This window comes from Loxodonta africana, chromosome 12 (genome assembly GCF_030014295.1).
Source record: "Loxodonta africana isolate mLoxAfr1 chromosome 12, mLoxAfr1.hap2, whole genome shotgun sequence".
Classification (NCBI taxonomy): domain Eukaryota; kingdom Metazoa; phylum Chordata; class Mammalia; order Proboscidea; family Elephantidae; genus Loxodonta; species Loxodonta africana.
Window position 1 is genome coordinate 98,482,621 of NC_087353.1, and position 21,108 is coordinate 98,503,728.

Consider the following 21,108-nt stretch of genomic DNA (forward strand, 5'->3'; position numbering starts at 1 on the left):
TTATTACAAATACTTTTGCATTCAAATTTGGTGACTTATCTTGAATTTTAGCATTAAATCAAATTCTGAACTAATATCTGAGTGACAACAGTGTAGTCTTGGATAAGCATCTAACACAATGGTCTCCTGAGGTGTGAAGTGGAGACCAGATCATCCGTGACAGGCTTTCATTGTCATAGACCAGGGACCTTCCTAGACCCACCCGTCCTGTCATCACTGCCAGGAAAAGGGCAGTGGATCCATGATCCACAACCAGAAGCCCTCGTCAGTGCTGAGCCGTCTTTATGTTGGCGTAATCTCGTGGAGGGTCGTGGAAGGTGTACAGGCCCATCAGCTTAAGGTTAATGCTTTGAAAGTACGTTGCTGGAAGAGTAGATATTGGTTTTTCTGGCTTAAAACCTTTTCTTGGCTCAGTGGTCACACCTCTGCTGCGTGTACCCTTGTGGGGCCTTGGCGGCTCTCTGGGCTGGTGGTCAGGGCACAGTGACATGGCCGCACAGGGGAACCTCAGTCTTGATCTTAGCCGCTATGGCCTGCTTTTCCAGCCCTGTGTTCCTCCCTGTTGTATCCACATACTTGTTCACCCCCTTTATGTGAGTGTGTAAGCTAGGACAAGCCATGCAGCTGTGGAATTCCCAGGGCTGAGATGACCGATTTTGAACTTGTATCTGAGTGACCCAGTGTGGTCTTGGATAAGCCCTGTGCCTCTCCTACCATTGCGTGAACTTTGGCTAACTGATCTGGAGCCGCAAGGCCCTGGGGGCCGTGGGAGGGGCTAAGCACGGAGCTGCTGGAGACACAAGGCTCATCTCATAGTGGTCCTGAGTGGTGGTATCTCCTCAAAGGGCACCCTACGAATCAAATACTTAGGAGTTTTTTTTTTTTTTTTTAATAATATTTTACTGTTTTTGGTAAAAGCTTACAGAGTCAGGTTCCCATATGACAATTTCCGCATAAGTTGTTCAGTGACAGTAGCTACGTTTTTGACAACGTGTCATTCTCTTTACGTTCTGGTTGGTTGTTTCCACTACTCTAGTCTCCTTGTTTTGCGGACTCACCGTTGTTCTTTATGGTCGTATAGCTTTCTGTTGTATGTGTGCACCACATTTTGCTTATCCATTCATCTGTTGATGGGCACTAAAGCTGTTTCCGGTTTTTTTTTTTTTTTTTTTGCCATTGTGAATAATGCTGCAGTGAGTATAGGTGTGTTTGCTTGTGTCTGTCTGTGTCCCTTCTGTGAGGTCTCTGGGGTACATATCTAGCAGTGAGAGATTGCTGGGTCATGATGTATTTCTATTTCAAGTTCTTTGAGGACGCACCATACCATTTTCCATAGTGGTTGTGCTATCTTACGGAACCACCAGCGGTGGAAAAAGGTTCCAGTCTCTCCACATCCTTGCCAACACTTGTCGTTACCTGTTTTTGTTTTTTTAATCAGTGCCATTTTAGCAGGGGTGAGGTAGTATCTCATTGTAATTTGTAATTTTAATTTGCATCCCACAGGGGGCGTAGTGGTTAAGTGCTACAGCTGCTAACCAAAAGGTCGGCAGTTCGAATCCACCAGGCGCTTCTTGGAAACTCTATGGGGCAGTTCTACCCTGTCCTGTAGGGTCGCTATGAGTCAGAATCAACTTGACAGCAACGGGTTTGGTTTTGGTTTTAATGGCTAATGATCAGGGGCATCTTTTCATGTGTCTGTTGGCTCCTTGAATATCCTCTTCGGTGAAGTTTTTGTTCACGTGCTTTGCCCATCTTATAATCATTTGTCTTTTTGTTGTTGATTTTTTCTGTAAATTTTAGAGATTTGACTCTCAACAGATACATTGTTTCTGAAGTTTTTTTTTTTTTTTTCCCCAGCCTGTAGGTTCTGTTTTTACTCTTTTGATAAACTCTTTGGATGAGCATGTCTGTGGATGTGACATGACCCTGGGCCAGCCGTTCCCGACTGGGGCTCCGGCCGTGCAGGCTTCTCTCCAGTCAGTGACTTCCTTAGTCCTTGTCCACTGTCAGCTGCAAAGACTCACCTGTGGGGTTTCTTGATTTGTTGATCACGTTTGTGCCTGTAGGCAAATAATTTATCTCCCCTGCATGTGCATTTCCTGTTTCCTGTTCGTATTTTCTGTCACCCCTGCTTTGGTGACATCTGTGTCCCTTTATTTGTGGTTTCCACATTGTTGGTGTTTTTGCCCTTCTTGGACATGGCGGAACTGATGACGTTAGGAAATGCAGGAACAAATTCGGGCGTGCCATTGATGGGCCTCGACCGAGTCTGTGCCCAATGGCTCAGCACAACAAGGGTTTCTGGTATCAGAACCCACGTGCTTTTGCTCTGAGGAGACATTTGGTCAGGTCTTGAAAAGGGAGGAACATTTGTTAAGATATGAGATAGGCAGCGTCTTCAGGGCCTGGATGGGAGGGGCATCACGTGGCGGGATGTCGAACCCGCACCCACGGCCACCTAAGCTGCCTTCCTTGTGTCTAGACTGGAGCCCTGCTCAGCGCCTTTGTCCAGCTGTGCCACATTTCCACAACGCTGGCGGAGAAGACGTGGGTCCAGCTCTTTCCTAGACTCTGGAAAATTCTGTCTGACAGACAGCAACATGTAAGTATATGTTCAAAACCCAGCCTTGTGTATGCCAGCGTTCGTTGTAGCACTGTTTGCAATAGCTGAAAGGTGGAAACAACCTAAATTTCTGTGAACACACAAACGGACAACTGAAATGTGATGCATACGTACAGTGGAATATCATTCAGCCATAAAGAGAAATGCAGTCCTAATAGATGCCACCACACGGATGAACGTTGAAAACACTATGCTGAGTGGAAAAAGCCAGACGCAAGAAGGCAAATATTGTATGATCCCACGTATATGAAATAGGCAGCTATGTAGAGACCAGAGGTTGTTAGTGGTTACCAAAGGTGGGAGGAGTCATTGCCCAGAGGGCTCTGAGTGCCTGGTAACGGTGGGGGAACAACTGGGAAGAGGACGGTGGTGATGGCCGTGCACGTGACGAACATACTCAGTGTCACTGAATTGTACATCTAAAAATTGAGTTAGTAAAAGTTTTGTTATATTTGTCTTTACCACAATTTTGAAAAATTCTACTTTGAAAAAATGTAGTTTAAGCTTTATTAAGTATTTATGAAGGAAAACAGTCTTGATTACATTTCAAAGGATGAAGAAACCGTTAAGGGTGAATTACCCAAAATACTCATAGATGCTGAGAGAAATGGCTCGTTGACTTTGCGACGAAGCCTCACTGGCGTGCCCCTCCCTCCTCCAGGCGCTGGCCGGCGAGATCAGCCCGTTCCTCTGCAGCGGCAGTCACCAGGTGCAGCGCGACTGCCAGCCAAGCGCCCTCAACTGCTTTGTGGAGGCCATGTCGCAGTGCGTGCCCCCCATCCCCATCAGACCCTGCGTGCTGAAGTACTTGGGGAAGACACACAACCTCTGGTTCCGCTCCACACTGATGCTGGAGCACCAGGCCTTTGAAAAGGGGCTGAGTCTTCAGATCAAGCCAAAGCAGACAACTGAGTTTTATGAGCAGGAGAGCATCACTCCGCCACAGCAGGTGAGGGGCCCTTGGCTTGATGGTTACCTGCTCTTCCCTTCAAATGATGTGGCAGTGTCCATGAGCACCTTCCAGGGGGGGTTAAATTAAAATGCAATGAATTGCTGTATCGAAAACAATGTTCCTTGTGCACACTCAGGAAATCCTGGACTCCCTTGCTGAGCTGTACTCGCTGTTGCAAGAGGAGGACATGTGGGCTGGCTTGTGGCAGAAGCGCTGCAAGTATTCGGAGACAGCGACGGCGATTGCCTACGAGCAGCATGGCTTCTTTGAACAGGTACCGCTGCCGGGCGGGGCAGCTGGCGGCCTAGGTGATTCTTCCATAGAATGTGCTAAAGTCAGAGTTCACATTAAAGCATTTATTCTACAAATTAAGGCCCTTTGATTGACATTTAATATGAGAGAAGCCTGTGTACATTCCATGAATATTTGTGAAGCTCGGACCTAAACCCTTGATTTAGTTGTTAATATGCTTCTTGTTTGCAGTCACGGGCCGTGTTGGGGTGCGTTTAGGTGGGTTGTGTTGAGTGTTGACAGTGTCATCCTTGTATTTGTCCTGTCCTCGTGATATGGCCGCTGTCACAGGATGTGATTCCCAGCTCTTTGTGGGACACTGAGCTGCAGGCTCTCCGCCTTCCCTTCTGGGTGGGGAATTACATGCCCCCACAACTTCTCTTTCCCCATTTTCTGTTCTCTTGCAATGGAGACTCTGGGTGTAAGCGACCCAGGAGGAGAGTATGAGGGGCTCTCGAGTCTGTGATCCAACCAGCCCCAGATAGTCGAGCAGCGGCGGTGGGAAGGGTGTGTCTCTGGCTGGACAGTGGGCTGAAAGCGTTGTTGACTCCTTTAGGCACAAGAGTCCTATGAAAAGGCAATGGATAAGGCCAAAAAGGAGCACGAGAGGAGCACTGCGTCCCCTGCCATCTTCCCGGAATACCAGCTCTGGGAAGACCACTGGATTCGGTGAGCTGCCACCGTGCTGGATGTCTGCAGGGGTGACGGGGGAGGTCAGGGAAGCAGCCGAAGTCTCTGTAAATTTTCTCAGGATGAACTTTTTTAAAAGGGGACTTGGTTACTTTATTTATGGCCTCTCAAAGGAAAGAACAAACAACTTCTAAAATCTTGACTGGTAATTAGAAGTATAAGCAACTGTGAAAGTCTTGAGTCATAATTAGAAGTGTCCATTACTGGTTCTGGTGCTTTGGGCTCTGGGCCATGTTGGGGCGGGGCTTGGCGTTCTCGGCAAGCAGTTTCCTTCCAGAGACAGGTGGTTCACCTTGATGTGGAAGCCTCGTGTCCCCAGAAAGTGCCCTTCTCCGTGTCAGGTTTTTTCTTCTCTGGAACAGAAATACACGAGCTGCAACCCTCCCCTCTGACCTTTCCGTCTCTGTTGGCACGTTGGTCACTGAGCTTTTCCTTTTCAATCCCGGGCTTTGTAGGTGCTCTAAAGAGCTGAACCAGTGGGAGGCCCTGACGGAGTACGGCCAGTCCAAGGGCCACATAAACCCGTACCTTGTCCTGGAGTGCGCCTGGCGGGTCTCTAACTGGACCGCCATGAAGGAGGCACTGGTGCAGGTGAGCCCGCCCCACCCTCATTCACCGGGGTGACATATCTGTGAACAGGAGCCAGTGACATGCCATCACAGCTAGAGACTGGTTGCTCGGTGGTGTCTGGAAAGCAGGCGGTGGGGGCGGGGGGAGGCGGGGCAGAGAGGCGGTCTGAATGCATAACTACTCTAAAGAAAATAAATGTCTGCTTTCTGCCTAATTTCTGTTTCTTACTTTGCTTAATTGGCTACAAAAGCGCTTTTTTTTTCTTTGAGCCCCTTTTTGTGAAGGGAAACAGTGGCCACCTCTGTGATGCTCTCTCATCTCCAGGTAGAAGTAAGTTGTCCGAAGGAGATGGCCTGGAAGGTGAACATGTACCGAGGCTACCTGGCCATCTGCCACCCCGAGGAGCAGCAGCTCAGCTTCATCGAGAGGCTGGTAGAGATGGCCAGCAGCTTGGCCATCCGCGAGTGGCGTCGCCTCCCCCACGTGGTGTCCCACGTGCACACGCCCCTTCTCCAGGTAAGCCCCCCGCCTCCAGGGTATGGGATGCTCAGGTGATCACAACCTCCCCAGCCCAACACAGCGGAGCACCTAAACCGACAGCAAAGAGAAACGCCCTTAACCTGCTTCTTACCTTCCCCACTTAAACTGGTCCTCTGGGAAAGGAAGGCCAGGGTCCAAGAAAGAAGCGTTGCGTCTCGTTTTTGCAGCTTCCTGGCTGTTGAAGACATCCTCAGGAGTAATTCTGATGGTTTCGGTTTTTGCTTTAGCGATTTACTCTGATGCCCTCTATACAGCCATCTAGAGTCTCTGGGTGGCGCGCATGGTTAATGCACTCAACTGCTAACTGAAAGATTGAAGATTCGAGTCCTCGGAGGAAAGGCCTGGTGATCTACTTCCAACTAATGAGTCCTTGGAAACGTCATGGCGCACAGTTCCACTCGGACACACGCGGGGGCGCCTTGAGTCAGACTCCGCTCAGCGGCAGCTAGCTTGGTTTTGGTTTATACTGCCATCATTGAGACACCACTGTTCTGTCAACAAAGGTCCCTGGTCCTCTGGGACTCTGAACACTGCCCCGGCTTCTTCTGTCACCTTCACTGTCCCTAATAATTAGTTGCCCAAGAACATTTTTCCAGCCTCACCAGCCACCCTTCAGCTACTAGAATCCAGGTGCCATCACTCCCACATGCTGTCCTCCTCTGTGCACCCCATGTGTGCGCACACACACCCAGGGCTGTGCCGCTTTTGTCCCGTTTCTCTCTGGCACCGAGCTGCCACCAGTATTGCCGGATGAGTGCAGTGTAGGCCGATGCGAGGCGGTAATTCAGAATTGTTATGCTCGTTTTCTCTTGAAAGAGTAGTTTTGAGATTAAACCAGTACATTGGTTTTTATCACAGTATAATTGTTGATTAATGTATTTAGATTTTCCTCTCTAGAGTGGATGACAAGTTCATTGAAACAATTTATTGCTAATTTCGTTTTGAATTTTTTCTATTATGTATCTGCTACATCTTGCTTTTTCTGAAGGTGTGCATGAAGTTAATATTTCAGAGATAAACAACATTTGTAATCCAGGTTCTTAAAATGTTCTCAAGCTTTTTATTAAGGGTGGACTTTCCCCTGCATGTTCTAGAAGTGCAGAGATGGTGCCTGTTCTTGTAGCTGTTAGACACAGTGTTGCACAAAGAGACAGGACGAAGTTGCTCATGTGTGAGCCGTTAGGGCAGTCAGTGCAGGAAACGGTAATTACAAAGGTCTACGTGAAGTTTAGAAACTATGTGTTGTGTAGTTCCGACTCGATAGCAGCAGGTTTGGTCTGGTTTTGGTAGTTGTATGTTTAAAGCATAGAGTGTAAAATATAGCATCTAAGACATAATCCTGATTTAAGTATTTGGGGAATGAAATTAAAGGCAGTTTTCTCTTTCACTGCTTCACTCATGCTTGATGCTCGATAAGTATGTGCAGATTAGTTTGGTTATGGACGAATCTGGCTGCATTTGGAGAGAAGATTTCTGCCTCCCAGTGATGGCCTCATCCGCTCACGGAGCTGAGAGCTCACACAGAAAGCAGAGACGTCGGCGAGAACGTTGTAGGAGACCCGGTTACAGCACCTCATTTTAAGCTTTTACCGCTCTTACGATTAGTTAGATTGCAGGCACAGAATGAGACGGGGGAAAAGGAGAGAATGAGGTAGAGAAGTACTTATTTAAAAGAATAAATAAACGAAATAAGGAGCTTTTCTCCAGACTTAGAAATACTGAAACAGTGGCTGATTTCATTATACATAGCATTTATGGTATATAGTATTTCACTGAGTTTTAAAAAATTGATTTCAATGTTTGGCAGCTTCAGAAACTTTGTAAATGTAGATTCTACCTTAAGGGGTACCCACCCTGAGAGAGAGGCCATATACATAAGAAGCTAAATTAAAAACAGGAGGGAGACCGATTCAGTGCAGTGTGGTAGAACAGAAAAGAAGGATTTGGAAAAGGGAGGAATCCCCGTGGCCACAGGAAGCCAAGGAATATGGAGACGGAGTGCAGCTGGTGGAAGACTGGACAGGCGGAGGTAGTGTCCATGGGCCTTCCAGGCGAGGGAGATGGCATCAGAGGTTTGGGGTAAAGGATAGCAGTGTCGATAGAGTCCTAAGGGACGTGATTGGAGGTGTGGTGTATATATCAGCCCCAGAAGATCTCTCGGTATCGTCGACCATTAGCACTTGGCTATTTAACCTAAAGGCTGGCAGTTCAGACCCACTCGGCAGTGCTGTGGAAAAAAGGCCTGGCAGCCTACTTCTGTAAAGATTACAGCCAGGAAAACTCTATGGAGCTCAGTTCAACTCTGTAACACGTGAGGCCGTCGTGAATGAGAAATCGCCTTGATGGCAGTGGGCATATCAGCCCAAGGAGACCATCAGAGCCATACGTTAAGGTGCCGAATATGGCTATGGGGTTTAAGCCACGTGTTGGTGGGAGGAGAGACTGATTCAGGGCAGGGAGACTAGGCTGTCCTGATCTTAGACATGGATAGATGAGGAGCTGTGTGTGGCTGGTGGCAAAGGGAATGGAAAAGACTGGTTTTGGGGGCCACCTATCAGTGAGATTTGGGACCTACACCGTGGTCTCCCACCTCTCAGTAGCCACAGAGGTGAGGTTGTAAAAGTGGTGGGAGGGGGGTGGGTCAGGGAGAGAGTGGTGTTTGTAGGGTGGGAGTGAGGAATAAGTTAAATGTGGCATCTAAGGTATCTGTAAGTTGGGGTGCTTCCTTTGGTAGTCAGGTTCCCAATGGCCCCTGTAATTTGTTCTCCTCATTTGAGCTTAAATAAAAAGCTGATTTAGGCATCCCATGCTGGTTCCGTCTAGGCAGCCCAGCAAATTATTGAACTTCAGGAAGCTGCCCAGATAAACGCAGGTTTGCAGCCGACCAACCTGGGGCGGAACAACAGCCTCCACGACATGAAGACGGTGGTGAAGACGTGGCGGAACCGGCTGCCCATCGTGTCGGACGACCTGTCCCACTGGAGCAGCATCTTCATGTGGCGCCAGCACCATTACCAGGGTAAAGCCGCCTGGGCCGGCATGCACTCATCATGTCACTGCCCAGACGCCGCCCTTTTGGTATCATGTCTGCTCTGGTCTCTCTTTTCCCAGATTTTCTGTTTTGGGCAGGGATGGTAGGTGAGGGTGGGGATGGCCGGGGTAAAGAGGCAGGTGGTGAAAGGTGGGAAGATTTTTTTTCCCCCACCTGGCACATTTTTTTGGGTAAAACAGAACTGCTCCTAGACACCGCCTGCACGCCTCGGGCATGGGCAGTGAGCTCAGAGCTTGGGGTGATAACACCCTTGGTTTCGAAGCCCCGCCCCGCCCTGAGAAGAAGCTGCTCTCAGGTGGATCTTTGTAGCCTTTTCCGGTTTCCCCGGCCCCCTTTCTCATCCCCAAACCCTGCCAGGCACGTGTGTTTAAGACAACCTTTGGCATTTCATGATTTAGGTAGTCAAGATGGTGATGCCAAACTCAACAGTCCCTTGTATAATTTACTTTTAACATGAAATACAAGGAAAAGTAACTAGGGTGGATCCCAGAGCTTCTCATTGTCATTGTCATAAGCCACATGCGTTTTTCATTTTTTCTTTAAACTTTATTGGAAAGCACTGGAAAGTGCGTGAAGTGGACTGACGATTCATTTTCTTTACTCTCTAGCTATTGTGACTGCGTATGAAAATAGTTCTCAGCACGATCCCAGTTCAAATAACGCCATGCTTGGGGTTCACGCCTCAGCTTCAGCGATCATCCAGTATGGAAAAATCGCCCGGAAGCAAGGACTGGTCAACGTGGCTCTGGACATATTAAGTCGTATTCATACTATTCCAACCGTTCCTATCGTGGATTGCTTCCAAAAGATTCGACAGCAAGTCAAATGCTATCTCCAGCTGGCAGGGGTCATGGGGAAGAACGAGTGCATGCAGGTAGGTGCGAGGAAAGCTCACCACTGTGGGAGTGTGGAAATGACCAGATTGTGTAAGTGTGAGGTAGATTGTGATTATGCTCAGGGAAACGCTAATAAAATCCATGAAACTGTGACTAGACAAAAAATTTGGAGACAGTAATTCACTAAGTGTCTGGGATTCAGCTTGGCATTTAGTGATTCTGTTTAAATCCTACCTGAGGAGCCCTGGTGGCACACTGGTCAAGCCCTCGGCTGCTGACCTAAAGGTCGGTCGTACAAACCCACCAGTCACTCCGGGGGAGAAAGGTGTGGCCGTCTGCTTCCATAAAGATTACAACCTTAGAAACCCCGTGGGGCAGTTCTACCCTGTCCTACAGGGTCTCTGTCAGTTGAAATCAACTCCTGGCAGCGGGTTTCATTTGGTTTTTACAGGCCGGACAGCAAGGAATCACGGCAGGCAAGTCTGTTACCAGTTTTGGGTATACTTGTCAATGATTTTAAGGACTTACTGCCTTGATAAATGTTTTTATGATGTTACTGTTGATTGAGGAATTTTCCAGAATTTTTCTCTCTTCATTTTGTTATTTAAACAGGGCCTTGAAGTTATTGAATCTACAAACTTGAAATACTTCACAAAAGAAATGACAGCTGAATTTTATGCACTGAAGGGAATGTTCCTGGCTCAGATCAACAAGTAGGTGTATTATCTGGGAGGAGGGTAACAGAGAAAACTTGAACAGAATGTTTAAATAGATGATTTCTAACTTGAAATGTTCTTGGCTCAGATCAGCAAGTAGGTATATTACCTGGGAGGAGGGTAACAGAGAAAACTTGAAAGGAATGTTTAAATAGATGATTTTTAACTTGAAACCAATGTGAAGCCCGAGGCAGAAATTAGTATGATTTAGAGACAGTCGTCAGGTATAATATTTAAGGTATTGTACCACTGTAGAGATAGTGGCTTTCGGCAGATAGATAAGCCAATTTAACGTGTAGTGCTTAAAAAGCTTTTTTAAAAACAAGTTGCTTGAACACAAAACTGTTGTTAATAAGGATTAATTTCCTCACTTTCTAAGCCTGACATTTTGGAAGAGTTGATTCCTCTTAGGGAGATGTGTTCTTGTTTTGGAGCAGAGATCAGTTCACTGGCCTGCAGGCCAAAGCAGCCAGCCTCCGGGCTTTGTAAATGAAGCGGTATTGGCACACTACCATACCAGAGTTGAATAGTTGAGTTGTTGTGCCAGAGACCATGTGGCCGGAAAGGCAAAACACTTGAACTGTCTGGCTGTTCACAGAAAAGGGTTCCTGATCCCTCTTGTAGAGAAATAAACATTTTGTAAAAAGTATACTTACCAAATGCTACCTGTTGACATGTATAAAGCACTAAAGCCTACTTTTTCACGTTTCGAGTGTACAAGGATTACATTGTAGCTTGTTTTTAAATAACGAAGCAATGACGTGGAATTCACATGAGAAAAATTCTCCATTTGAAAGTGTAACATTCAGTGGGTTTTAGTGTATTCACAGTGTTGTATGACCATTAACCCGTTGCCATTTCGAGTCAATTCCGAGTCATAGCTACCCTACAGGACAGAGTAGAACTGTCCCTTAGAGTTTCCAAGTGCCTGGTGGATTTGAACTGCCGACCTTCTGGTTAGCAGCCATAGCACTTAACCACTATGCCACCAGGGTTTTCTGTATGACCGTTAGCACACACTAATTTTAGAATACACCACCCATCCGTCAGATTGTCTTACTGTGGTGGCTTGTGTGTTGCTATGATGCTGGGAAGCTATGGCACTGGGGTTTCAAATACCAGGAGGGTTTCCCATGGTGGACAGGTTTCAGCGGCACTTCCAGACTAAGACTAGCAAGAAGGACCTGGCAATCTACTTCTAAAAAAATTGACCAGTGAAAACTTTATGAGTAGCAGTGCAACGTTGCCTGATACAGTGCTGGGAGATGAGCCCCTCAGGTTGGAAGGCACTGAAAATACTACTAGGGAAGAGCTGTCTCCTCAAAATAGATGAAAAACCTGCTGCCATCAAGTCGATTCTGACTTATAATGACTCTATAGGACAGAGTAGAATTGCTCCATAGGGTTTCCAGGGAGCAGCTGGGGGATTCAAACTGTTGACATTTTGGTTAGCAGCCTAAGTCCTTAACCACTTAGCAACCAGGGATCCCCTCAAAGTAGAGTTGATTTCAATGACATGGATGGAATAAAGCTTTCGGGACCTTACGTTTGCTAATGTGGCACGACTCAAAGTAACAAAAAACAGCTGCAAATGTTCATTAATAACCAGAAAGTGGATGAATCTAGGAAAATTAGAAGTCATCAGAAATGAAATGGAACACGCAGAGATCGGTTATCTAGGGTTAGTGAGCTGAAATGAACTGGTGTTGGCCATTTTGATTTCAGTCGTATAGCCTACTATGCTGGGAAAGACAAAATGAAAAGGAATGGTGTCACATTCATCGTCAGAAAGAACATTTGAAGATCTGTCCCGAAGTACAACCAAAATGGATGTCAGAAGAGACTCTGAAACTTGCTTTTGAACATAGAGTAGCTAAAGCAAAAGGAAGAAATGATGAAGTAAAAGAGCTGCACAGAACGTGTCAAAAGACAGCTCGTGAAGGCAAAGTATTTTAATGAAATGGGCAAAGACCTGGAGTTAGAAAACCAAAAAGGAAGGACACACTTGGCATTTCTCAACCTGAAAGAACTGAAGAAAAAATTCAAGCCTCTAGTTGCAATATTGAAGGATTCTACAGGGAAAATATTAAACGACACAGGAAGCATCAAAAGAAGATGGAAGGAATATACAGAGTCACTGTACCAAAAAGAATTGGTCAACATTCAGTCATTTCAGTAGGTAGCATGTAACTAAGAACTGATGGTACTGAAGGAAGAAGTCCAAGCTACACTGAAGGCATTGGTGAAACAAGGCTCTAGGAATACCAGTTCAGATGTTTCAACAAACGGATGCAATGCTGAAAGCGCTCACTTGTCTGTGCCAAGAAATTTGGAAGACAGCTGCCTGACCAACTGACTGGATAAGATTCATATTTGTACCCATTCCAAAGAAGGGTGATTCAACAAAATGCAGGAATTCTTGAACAATGTCAGTAATGTCACCCACAAGTGCGATTTTTGCTGAAGATAATTCAAAAATTGTCGCAGCAATACATCGACAGAAAACTGCCGGAAAGTCCAGCCAGATTCAGAAGAGGACGTGGAATGAGGATTATCATTGCTGATGTCAGATGAATCTTGGCTGAAAGCAGACCAGAAAGATGTTTACCTGTGTCTTATTGACTATGCCAAGGCGTTCCACTGTGTGGGTCATAACAAATTAAGGATAACATTGCAAAGAGTAGGAATTCCGGAACACTTAATTGTGCTCATGAGGAACCTGAATATAGACCAAGTGACAGTCATTCAAACAGAATGAGGGGGTACTGTGTGGTTTAAAATCAGGAAAGATGTGCATCAGGGTTATATTCTTTCCTCATACTTAAATCAATCTGTATGCTGAGCCAATCTGAGAAGCTGGACTGTGTGAAGAAAAACGAGGCACCAGGATTAGAAGAAGACTTACTAACAACCTGCAGTATGCAGATGACATGACTTCACTTGCGGAAAGTGAAGAGGACTTGAAGCACGCACTTACAGGATCCAAGACTACAGCTTTCAGTACGGATTACATCTCAACATAAGGAAAACAAAAAACCTCACAACTGGACCAATAAGCAACATCATGATAAACGGAAAAAAGACTGAAGTTGTCAAGGATTTCATTTTACTTGGATCCACAATCAGTGCCCACGAAAGCAGCAGTCAAGAAATCAAATGATGTATTTTGCATTGGGCAAATCTGCAAAAGACTTCTTCAAAGTGTTCAAAAGCAAAGATGTCACTTTGAGGACTGAGGTGCGCCTGACCCAAGCCGTGGTATTTTTAATTGCTTCCTATGCATGTGAAAGCTGAACAATGAATAAAGACTGAAGAAGAATCGATGCCTCTGAATGGTGTTGGCAAAGAATATTGAATATACCATGGTCTGCCAGAAGAATGAACAAATTTATCTTGGAAGAAGCACAGCGAGAATGTTCCTCAGAAGTAAGGATGGCGAGACTTTGTCTCACTTTGAACGCATTATCAGGAGGTACCAATCTCTGGAGAAGGTCATCATGCTTGGTAAAGTAGAGGGTGAGCGAAAAAGAGGAAGACCCTTAATGAGATGGATCGACACAGTGGGTGCAACAGTGGGCTAAAACATAACCGGCTGTTGTGGGGCTGGCACATGACTGGGCAGGGTTATGTTCTGTTACGCGTGGGCTTGCTGTGAGTTGGAACTGGCTTGATGGCACCTAACAACAATGAAATGGTAAATTCTGTGTTTAACTTACCATTTTACATTCCACCAGCAAGTTTTTGATTACTGATGCAATCTCTCTACTTGTTTCAGGTCTACTCAGGTTCTCTATTTCTTTTTGGCTCAGTTGGCAGTTTGCACCTTTCTAGGAATCAGTCCTTTTGTTTAGATTACTAACTTGTTGGTATACATTTGTTCATAGTATTCCCTTAAAAATTTTTATTTTCTGTGAACTTAGTAGGAATGTTCCCTCTTTTATTTCTTACTTTAGTAATTTGTGTCTTCTCTCTTTTTTTCTTAGTCTAGCAAATGGGTTGTCACTTTCATTGATCTTTCCAAAGAACCAACTTCTGGTATCATCAATTTTTTTGTATTTTTCTCTGCAGTCCATTTCATTTATTTCTGCTCTGCTCTTTACTTTTCTACTTGCTTTGAGTGTAGTTTTCTTTTTTCTTAAGGTGTAAGGTTAGATTATTGATTTCTGATCTTCTTTTAATACAGACATTTTAATATAGGTGTTTGGCAGTATCCTCAGAAAGTTAACATGGAGAATTACCGTATGACTCGGCAATTCTCCTGTTAGCTTACACAACCAGAGCTGAAAACAGGAGCTGAAACCAATACTTGTGTATGGCTGTTCCTCTGCGGCCTTATTCACAGCGGCCAACAGATGGAGACAGTCCAAAAACCCATCAACAGTTAATGGATAAACAAAACGGCGCTGGGTTTTGTGTGGTCCATCAATACAAGGAAATGTTGTTATTCAGCCCTAAAAAGGAGTGACGTTCTAATTCACGCTGCAACACGGATGAACCTTGAAAACATGATGCTGCGTGAACGAAGCCAAACCAAAAGGCCACGTGTTACATGGTTTTATTTATATGAAATACCCAGAATAGGGAGATCCGTAGAGCCAGAAAGCAGAGTGGTAGTCTCCAGGGGCCGGCCGGGGGAGAGGCAGGTGGGGAACAACTGCTTACTGGACGCCAGGCACTCTTTTGAGCTGATGAAACTGTTTGGAACTTGATACAGGTGACAGTTATACAACATGGTGAATACACTAAATGCCACCGAAACGCACGTTTTAAAACCGCTAGTTTTATGTTGCCTGACTTTCACACCCACTCAACGAATAGCATACCCTTTGGTTTGTGTCCTCTCAAAGGTCTGAGGAAGCGAACAAAGCCTTTTCGGCAGCCGTGCAGATGCACGACGTCCTAGTGAAGGCGTGGGCCATGTGGGGCGACTACCTGGAGAACATCTTCGTGAAGGAGCGGCAGCTGCACCTCGGCGTCTCTGCCATCACCTGCTACCTGCACGCGTGTCGCCATCAGAATGAGAGCAAATCCAGGAAGTACCTGGCCAAGGTGAGGCCAGAACAGTTCACGTGGCCCAAAACCCACCTGGCACCTGTCAAGTTTGACCCTAACTTAGCTATTGTTTAATAATCCGTGCTGGTGGGAGGCTTGGTCAGGTGTTAGCTCTTAATTTCCGGTACTCCAAGATGTCTTTCATAGTTTTCTCTCTCGTTCTTTTTTTTCTTTCTGTTGTGCTGAGAATACACACAGGAAAACATCCACCAGTCCAACAATTGCTGCGTGTGCAGGTCACTGACACTGATTACGTGCTTCATGTACAAACGTTCTCACTATCCCTTTCCAGATCATTCCACCACCATTGAGAGAAACTCAGTGTCCCCGAAGGAAAAATTCTCTCTTTGCCCCTCCCTCCTGCCCCTGGCAATGACTAATAATCTTTGGTTTCTATATATTTGTTTCATATAAGTGAGATTATATAGAATTTGTCCTTTTGCGACTGACTGACTTTGCTCAGCATGGTGTTAAGGTTTGTCCATGTCGTGCACCCGTAGTTCTCTTTTACAGTTGAGAAAACCAGACGTAACTTAGTGTCACCTGACTTTTCCAGTGTCAGAACCTGGACTGGAGCCTGGTGTTAGGACTCCAATTCCTGTTCTCTGTGGAATGTCAGGCTGGATGAAATCCTATGGGCTGACACAGGGTGTCTGGGGGTAGAACTTAGAGTATCTCAGCTGTGGGGTCACACTCCTCACAGCAGAACATGAGCGGGTGTTCACTAGTGGTAGCTCACAGTGACTCTCTGGTCTGCTGTGGCCGTCTGCTAACTAAAAGGTTGGCGGTTCGAACCCACTCAGCGGCTCCATGAGAGAAACGCCTGGCTGTCTGCTGCTGTAAAGACTATGGCCTAGAAAACCCTATGGGACAGCTCTACTCTTGTCACACGGGGTTGCTATGCGTCAGAATCGAGTCGATGGCACCCAACAACATAGAAACACCAACCAGCTATAGTAATAACTGTGGAAATGCCCAGTTCCAAAATTGCTGACTTCTAGATGTAATTGTTTCTGACATTTGTGAGTACTAGGCTGCCCAGAAGTGGCTGCCTGATCCAAGAGTGGTGGTCATCCAAGATTGTTAGCAAAAATCCACTTTGTTTTGATTAGAGGACACATTTTGAATTAGCAGTTTGGCAGGCCCTGGCTTGCTTTAACCATGGAGTAACTGGCCACCACTAGCTGACAGATTTAGATCTGTTAGTAATTGTCACTAAAAATAATCAAAATGAAAACAATGTTCAAATTTAGTTTTCATTCATACTGTGAGGTTTATACGTTAGGTTTCGCAATATTTTTGGCCCTTTTGCAGATAATCTTCCACTTGTCAGTAAAAAAAACACACCAAACCCAGTGCCGTCGAGTCGATTCCAACTCATAGTGACCCCTTGTCAGTAAAGCTACTCTATATGGTATTTTAATGTTGGAAAAAAGTCATTTGATTAAGGGCCTCAGGATTCTCATTCAACTCTAAAACTTTTCTTTCTGTCTTAGGTGCTGTGGCTTTTGAGTTTTGATGATGACAAAAACACCCTGGCTGACGCTGTGGACAAGTACTGCATTGGGGTGCCACCTATCCAGTGGCTGGCCTGGATCCCGCAGCTGTTAACCTGCCTGGTCGGCTCCGAGGGCAAGCTGCTCCTGAACCTCATTAGTCAGGTGGGAGCAGTACCATGTCTTCATCACAGAACAATCCTGTCTTCATCTCATATTTCTTTTTTCCAGAAGGAAAACTTACAAGCTCAAAGGATTGAAAACGATCAAGGAGATATAAGTGTTTGGGTGTCACTTAATGTTAAGCACAGTCAAAAACTATTGAAGAGCATAGTAGCTGAAACGCGGTATCTGCTAGGATGATACAGTGTTACAGTGTCTTTGCTCAAGTGTCTTTCCACACATGATGCAAGTGAAATGAACATTCTGTTAAGCTGTAAGATTACTAATAGCTACTCTGAGAGTTACTCACAATGAAATGTGTATTCAGTTGACGTTTTATATTTCATTTCCTGTCATGGTCCTCAGAGGTTTTATTAAGACTAAAACCGACCCATAATTGCGGTGCCTGTTGCCCTTCATACAGTTCAGCTGATGTTGAAGGTTGTGTGGACTGGGGGTGGGGCTGGGGAATTGGACAGACTGTTATTTGGTAAGGGTTCTGGAATGTTCTCCTGTGAGAAGTGTAGAGGAAGGCCCAAAACATTGGAAACTTGTATGCACTTGGATCTGGAATGCAGTACCTTTGACCGTGCTTATTCTTACAAGATCACAGAGAGAATGTATCTTTCTCAGTGGCTAGCCCAGGAACTATTTTAGAATGTACCGCATGTCATTCTGTTTGCTCTCCACATTTGCGTCCTTAGTGTGGGACTCAGAGTTGGTTTTGTTTTTTCCTGGAGAGGCTGTAGCTGTGTTTTTTGCTTAGAGCTGCTCCGTTGGGGTGAAGTTTCTGCCATGTGGTGTTGTCACTCATTGAGCAAGTCTTAATGTACATAGCCAGCCACCCTGTGGCCATCGGCACTTAGAGGTTGTTCCTTTCTTCATTTGGTGGGCACATTTTGAAGGGCCAGGGTAACAGGATAACGTCTGCTTGGCCCTACCGAAGGAGCATTTCTTCCCTGGAGTGGACATTGCTGTGTCCTCACTGTAGTTACACAAAGTAAAGCCATTTGCTAGTGGGCCTGCTTGTCAGTTAACTAAAGTCAGTCCCCAGTTCCCAGTGCACTGCACCTAGCAAGACTCTGGTGTCCTGATGTTTCTGTTAATTGGCCTGAGGAAGAGCCAGGGACTTGGGCGTTTTGCCTTCCTCCGTGTACAGAGTGCGGTGAAAGCGCGGTTTCCGACCCAGGTCGTCCCTGGAGACTTGGTGAAACGCAGGGCCTCTTAAGGCTAAACTAGCCGTCCCGCCTGCCCATCAGTCAGGTCTGATGTGTGAGGTCACCACGCCAGGTTTACTTTCTGTTTATGACTCGGTGTCAGTTTTGCACAAACGCCAGTTGGCTGTGATCTTGTCTCCATTGAGAGACACAGTGATGAGAGATGCTGCTACCCCGTGTCTCTGAGCAGGTAGGACGAGTGTATCCGCAAGCTGTCTACTTCCCCATCCGGACGCTGTACCTGACACTGAAGATCGAGCAGCGGGAGCGCTACAAGAGCGGTAGGTCCGGGGGCAGGGGCGGCTGGCACAGCCTACCCTCAGCTCACTGCCTGGCACATGGGCCAGTCCTGTCTTCAGCCAGTGAGGGACACGTGGGGCCGGGAGGCAGCGTGTGATCCCTGGGTGAAGTCTGTGGTTCTCCCTGGCTACGCTAGAAAGGCATTTATTTACCTGAATGATTGGGTCCTTTAGGTAGGAAAAGTACGGGAAGTCTGTAGCTACAGAAAGTTATGAAGTTTCACTTGCTTCGTTAGTTACAAACACATCCCAGCGTTAGTGTTTACACATCCCAGCGTTGGTTACAAACACAGCCCAGCGAGCAGTGTGAATGTCAATTACTCCATGTACCTGTTGTACTGGTTGTAAGGAACACTTTCAGTTGTCAAAAGAATTGGCACACAAAGCAGTCTTAGCAGAGGTTTGTAAAAATTTAAGTCAGAATACAAGATTTTAAAAATCTGTGTTGAATAGTCCTAGTATGTAAAGAAATAACTCATTTAGTGGTGTCAGTTAACCCACTAAGCATGGTACTTTCTAAATAGTTAAAGGACCAACTGTTTGCTTCACAGTGTTTTAACACCCAGACGTTCATGGCACGAGGCCAGTCTACCTAAGGACCCCTCTTCGTCTGCTGGGTGTGCAGTTAGTTGCCCGTTGGCTGGCGGGTGGGTTAGCGGATAGTGCGGTATGGTTCAGCTCTGATCTCCGGGGGTCTACTTAAATAGATTCATGGTTTTTATTAAAGCAAATATATATATTTTTTTAGTTCTAAGATTTAGCTGAAGCCAGAAAGGGGGGCATTAGGGAGCCTACAATCTGTTTCCCATAGAGCAAATGACAAGTTTTCAAAAGTATCACTTATATACATGATTTGACTTTCCTAGATGGAAAAAAAAAAAAAAAATTATTAGGCGTGTTTATCTTAGATTCTGTAAACTGTAGGAGCAAAGACTTAGATTCTGTAAGTAGCAAGGAATGTACTGTGAAGTATTCTTCTAAATTTCTCATTTTAGAAATAGTCACACTTAAGAGAGAGGCTGAGGGTGTGAAGCGAGGGTGTCGACAGCCACGCTGGTCCTCCCCTCACCCCGGAGCAGGGCCGTCTCCCGCTTGCCGCAGAGCAGCGGCCTCGGTGCGTAGCGCACTGTCAGGAACGCGCGTTCCTGTGGCTGGCGGGTCCCGTGGAGCACTGAGCTCTCACGTGGTCAGTGTGGTGCTGACATTGGCGTTGTGTGTGTTGCTCTCAGATTCTGGACAGCAGCAGCCCAGTTCAGTGGGTAACCAGTCCCATTCTGCATCAGATCCAGGGCCCATCAGAGCCACGGCCCCCATGTGGCGCTGCAGCCGAATCATGCACATGCAGCGGGAGCTGCACCCCACCCTGCTGTCGTCCCTGGAGGGCATCGTCGACCAGATGGTCTGGTTTCGGGAGAACTGGCACGAGGAGGTACTGGGTGCGGGCTGGGGCGCCGGCTCTTTGCACGGGGCCTGTGGCACTCAGTGCTCTGAGGAGGTACCAGCGCGGAGAGGGGGCACCAACCGCTCACGCGGGGCCTGTGGCACTCTGTGCTCTCATAGCTGTGTTGCCTTGGGAGGCCGCTGCATGGTCGTTTCATAAACAGTTTCTTTTACCGTTGAATTTAACTATGAACCAGGCAAGTGGTTCACCCTGCTGCACACAAGCATAAGTGAAGCAGATGAAGTTGAGAAACCACTGCTTGCAATTAAAGCGCTTATCTGGATCACTTGGTGAGCTTAGTCACTAAACACCACCAGGGGGCGTTGTGGGTGTGGGCTGGAACTGGGAGGGGGTCACAGTGACCCCCCCCCCCCCCGCCCCCAGATGAAGACTGCCCCAAAGCACTACTCAGCAGCCTGGCTGCCCCTCACTGATGTTTTCCTTAAGGTGACGTGAAAACAATCAGACCTTGCCCAGACGTTGATCTGGGTGGGCCACAGCTTCTAGTTACCACTGGGAGCTTCTGTGTGCCTGCACACAGGTGTGGTGTTGAGGACAAAGCTAGCTGAAAACTATGGTTTTCCAGGCTTAACCACCAGGAGGGTATGCGCGTGACTACAAGAGGGGTTTTTTTGGGGGGGGGGTTGTTTTTAACATTTTGGACTTCTCACTGTTCAAAACACCAGCTCACAGTGGCACCCACACAGGTGCCCCATCTCTTTTGCAGACACCGATTTCATGCCCGCTGTGTGCCAGGCCCCGGGTGGACACAGAAGCAGGCCTGGTGGTGACAGGGCTGTGCAGATAAGGGTGTTTTTGTTGCTTGCTTACATCGAGAGCTGTTTTATGAGATGTCTCTGGGCTCTTTCCACCAGGTTCTCAGGCAGCTCCAGCAGGGCCTAGCCAAATGCTACTCGGTTGCGTTTGAGAAAAGCGGAGCCGTGTCTGATGCCAAGATCACCCCCCACACTCTCAATTTTGTCAAGAAGCTGGTGAGCACATTTGGGGTGGGCTTGGAGAACGTGTCCAACGTGTCTACCATGTTCTCCAGCGCGGCCTCAGAGTCCCTTGCCCGGCGGGCCCAGGCCACAGCCCAGGACCCCGTCTTCCAGAAGCTGAAAGGCCAGTTCACAACTGGTGAGTTTGGCTCCACTCACTGTTCTTCTCAGTC

At 46.7% G+C, this 21,108-nt stretch overlaps 1 protein-coding gene across 5 annotated transcripts in view; it reads left to right on the forward strand.

The window, feature by feature from the left end:
- The window catches only part of TRRAP (transformation/transcription domain associated protein), a 125,728-nt gene that overhangs the window by 93,697 nt on the left and 10,923 nt on the right, over window positions 1-21,108 (forward strand). For 3 of the 5 annotated variants that reach the window (XM_064296033.1, XM_064296035.1, XM_064296034.1), the window contains 14 exons: window positions 2,483-2,602; window positions 3,285-3,572; window positions 3,712-3,849; window positions 4,423-4,535; window positions 5,012-5,147; window positions 5,451-5,642; window positions 8,490-8,685; window positions 9,327-9,592; window positions 10,167-10,267; window positions 15,118-15,319; window positions 16,819-16,983; window positions 18,388-18,478; window positions 19,726-19,925; window positions 20,813-21,074. In XM_064296033.1, the coding sequence (XP_064152103.1) occupies window positions 2,483-2,602; window positions 3,285-3,572; window positions 3,712-3,849; window positions 4,423-4,535; window positions 5,012-5,147; window positions 5,451-5,642; window positions 8,490-8,685; window positions 9,327-9,592; window positions 10,167-10,267; window positions 15,118-15,319; window positions 16,819-16,983; window positions 18,388-18,478; window positions 19,726-19,925; window positions 20,813-21,074 (2,470 nt within the window). The remainder of the gene's footprint in view (window positions 1-2,482; window positions 2,603-3,284; window positions 3,573-3,711; window positions 3,850-4,422; window positions 4,536-5,011; window positions 5,148-5,450; window positions 5,643-8,489; window positions 8,686-9,326; window positions 9,593-10,166; window positions 10,268-15,117; window positions 15,320-16,818; window positions 16,984-18,387; window positions 18,479-19,725; window positions 19,926-20,812; window positions 21,075-21,108) is intronic. The other 2 variants (XM_064296036.1, XM_064296037.1) reach the window with 1 other exon arrangement.